The sequence below is a fragment of the Pteropus vampyrus genome, unplaced genomic scaffold (assembly GCF_000151845.1).
Source record: "Pteropus vampyrus isolate Shadow unplaced genomic scaffold, Pvam_2.0 Scaffold101, whole genome shotgun sequence".
Lineage (NCBI taxonomy): Eukaryota > Metazoa > Chordata > Mammalia > Chiroptera > Pteropodidae > Pteropus > Pteropus vampyrus.
Window position 1 is genome coordinate 124036 of NW_011888882.1, and position 7147 is coordinate 131182.

Below are 7147 nucleotides of genomic sequence, written 5' to 3' on the forward strand. Positions count from 1 at the left end.
GACCTAACTCTTAGAGAGCAAAACATCATTAATGACAAAAGCATTATACAAATATGAAGTATTATAGAAAAAACAGTGCTAGAAGTGGATTTATTTTATAGTCATAAATGTTAGAACTAAAAGAGTCCTTAGAAGTCATTTAGCCCAACCCTCTTATTTAAAATGAGTAGGCTAAGATTCTTAGAGAAATAAATGATTTTTTTCAAAGTTGCAGAGCAAATTATAGAGTTGAGATCCATATCCAGAAGTCAAATTTATTATTTAGTGTACTTAAGATTTGTTTTGTTTTTCCTTCAAGAATAGGGTTGAGGGAATTGGAGAGGCATTGGTACTACTTGAAATGTTTGTTGGATCATCAGTGTGATAAGCCAGTGTAGAATTGAATCTCAGACTTGAAAGTGAATTTATAGCTCATTTGGCTCAACTCTACATGATGCATAAATCTCTGCAATATCTCTAATTAAATAATTACATTAAAAGAATAACTTGATGATAAAGCAGTCCATTCCATTGTGGAACATTGCTGATTTTTAGAAAGCTCTTCATTATAGTAATCCTAAAATCTGTGTTTCTGTGACAGCCACCCACAAACCTACTTCTGTCACCTAGAACTTTACCAAAAACCACTGCATTATTATCTGTCTCCCCAAAATGCTTTTTTAAAAAGCATTGTCTGATAAGGGAGATCTAAGAATGCAGCCGTGCCTCTTTAAGCTAGTGTCTTCTCAACCCAACTTGGCTGTCATCCAGTAGTACGAGAATGGGTTGAATGGCAGCTGTGGTAAAGGAGATACAAATAGGCAGTCATAAAGAGTTTTAAGGAAACGATAAGCACATATTAAAATTATGAAGCATAACCTTAAACTGCTGGGAAGAAAGGAGCACCAAAGAGACTAACAGCGAGTAGCAGTAAAAAAAAAAAAACGAAAAAAAAACATGCTTGCTTTTAAGCAAAGGCAGGCCATAATTTTCAGAGTTGCAGATACCAGACTCATCACGTGTAATGATTGTAGTCTTTTATTAAATGACAATTATAACTTATAAAATAATCAACTTTTTTATTTGAACATAAAGTTGTTATTAATAATTATACAAATATACATTTAATCTAGAAGAACAAAGAGTCAAATTTCTATTTTTCTGTTTTACTTGTTCATCATATTGGGAAAATTATCTGCTTTCTCCAGGACTCACTAAGGTTTTTCATTTATGTAAAAGAGACTACAATAGGGTTATCCTGAGGATTGAAGGATATAATTTTGCACAGTGAATACAGTGACTACTATTATTACTGAACAGAATACCTTGATTAACACTATGTCTGATATTCAGTGAAAATTAAGAAAAGGTTCAAGACCTCGTCAGTAAGAAACAAAATTTGTCATTTTATAGAGATTTCTTAAATTAGTCAAGGAAAAGTTTGTGTGATGACATCAGGTACAACTTTAATATCTGACTATTTAGATAAATCTGCTGAATTGCTATATAAAGCACAAAATGACAAAATGACTCTTAAATTGAAAATCTTCAAAATTCTATAAATTGAATAGTTAAGCATCCTTTTTAATTTTAGGCCTATTAACGAAAATACTGTGAACAGTAGAAAGACCTACTGCAGTATTATAAGAAAATTACTTATAGAGGATTCATGAGGTTGGTCTGGACACACCAGCCTCGAAGTCCTCTTCACCCTCTTGAGATTCTAGAATTTTATTGTTTGTTGTCTTGAAAGGAGCTGCATCTGAGGTCTTAAGTGCTGCTCTTCACTTGTCTTCCACTACAAAGAATTTAGAAATACTTTTTTCAATTACAGTTAGAATAACTTGACTTCCTAATTTTCTTTCCTCATTTCAGACAGGTGAGATTGAATTTGAAGTAGTTTATGTGGCTCCTGAAGTAGATTCTGATGATGAAAATGTAGAGTATGAAGATGAGAGTGGACATCGTTACCGTTTGTACCTTGACGAGTTAGAGGGAGGTAGTAACCCTGGAGCTAGCTGCAAAGACACAAGTGGGGAAATCAAAGTGTTACAAGGTAAAAGTCACTCTGAAAGTTCTTATTAATGTATTTATTAATAAAATTTTGCAGTATGAATGCCTCAGATGTTTTTCAGTAACACTGTTTTAGTAATGGGGACAACGTCATTAACTGAATGAATAGCCTTTTCTTGCTTGTAGTTTTATTGTACACCAATAACTGTCGGAATTTTATCTGCATATTAGTTTTTCTAGATGTATGTTGGACTTTAAAACAGGTACGTTACCAGTCATTGAACTACAAGTGATCCTTTAAAAATAAATAAAATTCAAGTTTTCTAGACTCTGAACAAAGACCAACATGCCTTTTAGAGTAAAGCTACTTTAATGTTATCTTGCTGTCTTAATGCAAATTCTTCTCATAATACAATGAGTTACAGGTGAAATGTGAGTAAGGGATTAGACTGTAGTTTTATGATTATTATAATCCGGATATGTGATTGTGAGGATTTTTGGTTTAATTTCATCTCTATAATTTACTCATATTGTATAGAAAAATTCTAACACTTTCTTTTACATAGAGCAGTAGTTATTAAATTGTCATCTATGGTTCTCTGAGGGGGTCCCTGAGACCTTTCAGAGGGTTCGTGATATTAGAATTTTTCATAAAAATACTAAGAAACCATTTGTCTTTTTTTTTTTTTGCTGTGTTGATATTTACACTGATGGTACGAAAACAATGGGGATAAAATTACTGGTGCTTTAGTATGAATCAAGGCAGTGGCACTACTGTGCTAGTAATCATTGTTTTCTTCCTTGCCATCCACTCAGAGTTAAAAAGAAAAAGAAGAAAATGCTAGTTTCACTTAAGAATATCCTTGATGATATAGTAAAAACTGTTCATTTTATTAAATCTTGACTATTGAGTACAACTGCCTTTTATATTCTGTGTGATGACATGGGAAGTGTGCAAAAAGCACTTAGTCTGTGTGCTGAACCAAGGTGCTGGTCTCAATGAAAAGTTACTTAAGTGATTAAGTTGCTAGCTGAATTAGCCATTTTTTTAATGGAAGACAATTTTTACTTGAAAGAATGACAAGTTATGTTTGCTCAGGCGATTTGGCAGCCATTTTTTTTAAATGAACAAAGTGAGTTCATTACTTCAAGAAAAACAACTGACAGTATTGCCAGTGATAAAATGTGAGTTTTCAAGTGAAAATTAGGATTTCATAAAACATGCATGCATCAACCACCACGACCTCAAGAGTTGTTCCACACTTAAAGAACTTTTCTGATAAGATTGGTAGTGATTAATGAATGTGGTTTTTTGATATAGTAAAATGAAATGCATTAGCTTTTAGAATTGCTACATAACTCAGTGATCTAATATTTTTCAAATGACCAGTATGTGATGTTACAAAATGCTGCATGGGAAAGCCATTCAAAGTACAAGGCAGACAAATGGATTTTAATGTTAACAATGCAAAAAGTTTATTGATATGATTTTAAATTGTGTTGTCAGATTTTGGTATAATATCAAGAAGAATATTAACAGTTACCTGAAAGGGCTATCAAGCTACTCTTCCTTTTTCCAACTACATGTTTGTGTGAGAGTGAACTTTTTTCATACTTGTAACAGACTGAGCAGAAGCAAATATGAGAATACAGCTATCTTTTGTAAAGCCAGACATTAAGGATATTTGCAAAACTGTGAATTAATGCTATTCTTCTAACTAAATTTGGTTTGAAAATATAGTTTCACTAAACAAATATGTTATTTATGTTAACATTTTTGAGGTTTTCGTCATTTTTAACAAAGCAAATTTTTTTTAGATTTCTCAGTTTTTATTACTAGTATGGTAAATATCGATAACCCACATAACATTAATAATCAGCATTACCAAAAGCTCTTCAGAGCCCTCAGTTCTTTTTAAAGAGTACAAAGGTATCCTGAGACCAAAAAGTTGAGAACTTCTGGCATAGAGTTTTATAGTGAACTGATGAACTGGTGCCCTTCTGGTAAACTTGTATGAGTTATCTACGTAGAGACAGCAGTAACGATTATTATTCTTGTGCATCTTAAACAAACTGTGGCAATATGTTAAAACCTTATACTGTTAGGCTGCTCTCCCTGTAATTTCATTATCTTTCAGCCTTTCTACTATTTTCTCTCAGAATTAGAAGGCTCGTTCCTTTTTTTTTTTTTCAACCGAGGCTAAAATACTTTGTCACCTATGTAAATTGCAGACCAATTAAAATGATACTCAACAAAAAATGGATGCTCTTAGGATATATTACTATTAATGGACTCAACTCACAAAAAATAAATCCATTGGGTTTTGTTTAGCATATGTCCATACTTCATAGCTCACTAAATAAATGATGTAGTCAACTCTGATTTATTTGAAAGCCTATTATCTATTTTGTAGATAAAGCAAAATCAGTTTTAAATTGTATCTGGACATTGTCTTACCAACAAACTAGATTTTTAGCAATAAACTAGTATGTACCTTAGTGAAGTGAAGTTAAATAATCTTAAAGCAAAATGTAAAAGAAAAATAAAATTTATAATTTAATTTAATAGATATTTGTATAAGTAAAATTGACTGAATTTTACAATTGCATTTATTCTAAGTTTCATGGAAAATTTGGTGTGAAAAGTTTTACAATTTTTAGATATATCCAAGAAGTAATATTTTTAAAATCAAAATAATATTTGATATTTACTGTAAGAATGAAAAATTTCTTTTTCAGAAACTGCCAACTTGACTAATTTAGGGCCCCATTGTTTGCCTCATATTACTATTAATTACAGTGAGCATTCCTATGTTATTGCTCATTAAAATCACAAGACCCTTTTTTATTGTTTTTACTCTAGAAAATGACTGCTTCTTTTTTCTCTTTTAGGATTTAATAAGAAGGCAGTCACCGATGGACATGAAAATGGAGACCTAGGAACTTCAAGTGAAACTCCGCTAGAAGATGGTGCTTCTAAATTAGATGATCTACACAGTCTGTATCATAAAAAATCTTATTAAATTGACTGTATCCCCACTCAAGATTGTTAATCAGACTTTTCCGAATTTGGGGCACTAGGGAAGATGGGACAAAGACTATACAAGGTCAAGGGAGGCTGTTCGTTGCCTAAATGAAAGGCGGGTACCTCAGGGCTTCATGTGAACAATTCTAAATGCATAACTCCCTGTTTTCTGTGGTATACCATAATTGGCTATTGCATGTAAAGCAATTTTGATTTTCTTAAAAAATTGTAAAGCACCAAAGCATGTGTTTCCTAAAGGAATGTTATTGGGCTCTTACGTACTAAATGAAGCACTACTGTTTTGGTTCCTTTTCCATTTAGTAGAAGGATAGCGCAAACTGATATTTTATAAGAAATAGCCTTTAAATACAAGGGAATAAATGAATTTATATTATATATTCCAAAATGTTAAGTGTGGTGTTTCAAAGGACAGAACTTGACTCAATGAATTACAGAAATGTAGATTTGACTTAATTTTTTTTAAACTGAAAGATGGTTGGTTTGTTTGTTTTTTTAAATATATTTTGCATCCCGATATCTAAATCAGTTCTTAATGATTACTTATTGTAATAAGTTTGCCTTTCAGTTTTATTCAGTGCAGTACAAAATAGTTTTGTTTAAGCAATCCTTTATCAATCAGTGCTGCACTAGAAATAGTTTCCGAAAAGTAATGTACATTGTACTTTTCTGGTTTTTAAAAGAAATGCAGATGGATGTGAAATATCTGTTCTCAATTATGTTGATCTGTGTGCGTGGTATTGGAACATTACATTATTAATGTTTAATCTCAAGTGTTTTTTTTCTAGGATCCACAAAAGACAGTTTTATACATTTTGAGTTGTTCATAAAACTTGTCTTGATGTAATTGTCCTGGCACTCAAAAGATACATTTTTCTGGCAGTAAAAGCTCAAATTTATTACTGTGTTAACAAAACACATTGCATTAAACAGTTTTCTCTGAAAGTAACTGATTTGCCAGTCATCTAAAAAGCTGCGGTACTGGTGGGAAAGATAAGGTGAAAACCTTTTGATACAGTAATTGTTCTGGTTGGCTTTTCATGTCAGTGTAAGTTTGGCTAAAGTGCTTTTCATATGTGAACTACAGATTTGCTAATTCTGTTATCCCAGTATTAAGCATGGAGTACTTGTTCTTATTTACTGTTCTGCAGGCCACTGTACCCTGCGAGAAAGTGAAAATACTGCTTTAAAAGGGGTGATAGTTTTTGCCAACATCATTGTTTTAAAGGATAGGCATTTAAGAGAATATTAAGTGGGGGAAAGCCTACAAGGCTTTCAGAGTATTATTTGAATTTGTTCTTCATTTGTAATATTCAGATGTAATGTGATATACAACACATTTTGTTGTCTTTCCTAGATGTACTATATATTTCTTCATAGGTAAATCTATAAAATGTATATACTTTATTTGATGGTTTTGCTATTTATAAATTTTATGTTTTAACTATTGCTCATTTATGGTTTGTTTTGGGTGGTTTTGTTCATCTGTTATGTCACCATGTTAATTTGTAATAGAAATGTACTTCATAGTATATATTGTTACTGATATTAAAATACCTTGTAGGATAATATTGCCTCTAAGCAAAAGTTAGTATTTAATTGCACAACTGAATAAGCAAGCTACATGTTATTGTTTGTTCCTGACATGCTAGGCTAGGCCTCTTAAAAGAAAAAAAATGTTTTTCCTTATTCATTCCCATGCATGACATGAGATCTGCAAACTAGATTTTAGCTAGTGTATTTATTTAGCCAAAAGATTTATATTGTAGCATATCTGAAAACTTTTTGGTTGTGACTTGAAACCACATTTTATATTTTTAAAACACAGTCCAGAATGGGATGACCATGACATTTTTTTCAGAGAATGTCTTTTATCTACTGTGACTGAATTCTTAGGAACTATTAGCTAAAACCTTTTGATTTTTAAGACCTATCTAATAAGTTTATAAAGAATTTTTTTAGACCCTTGAACTGGCATATCTATGAGAATGATATGTAATATAAACGATTGTATGAAATGGTTATGATATAACTTCTTTCAAGGACCTGATAAGAAGAATAAAAAAATTTCTGTGTAGTTTAAAATTTAAAATTGTACACACAGGTCAGTTC

At 31.5% G+C, this 7147-nt stretch overlaps 1 protein-coding gene across 1 annotated transcript in view; it reads left to right on the plus strand.

Annotated features, from left to right (window-relative positions):
• GOPC (golgi associated PDZ and coiled-coil motif containing) overlaps positions 1 to 6604 on the plus strand; it is a 34013-nt gene extending 27409 nt beyond the window's left edge. The window contains exons 7-8 of the mRNA XM_011364760.2: positions 1855 to 2035; positions 4885 to 6604. Coding sequence (XP_011363062.1) covers positions 1855 to 2035; positions 4885 to 5015 — 312 coding nt within the window. The 3' untranslated portion in view covers positions 5016 to 6604. The remainder of the gene's footprint in view (positions 1 to 1854; positions 2036 to 4884) is intronic.
• Positions 6605 to 7147: the final 543 nt, after the last annotated feature.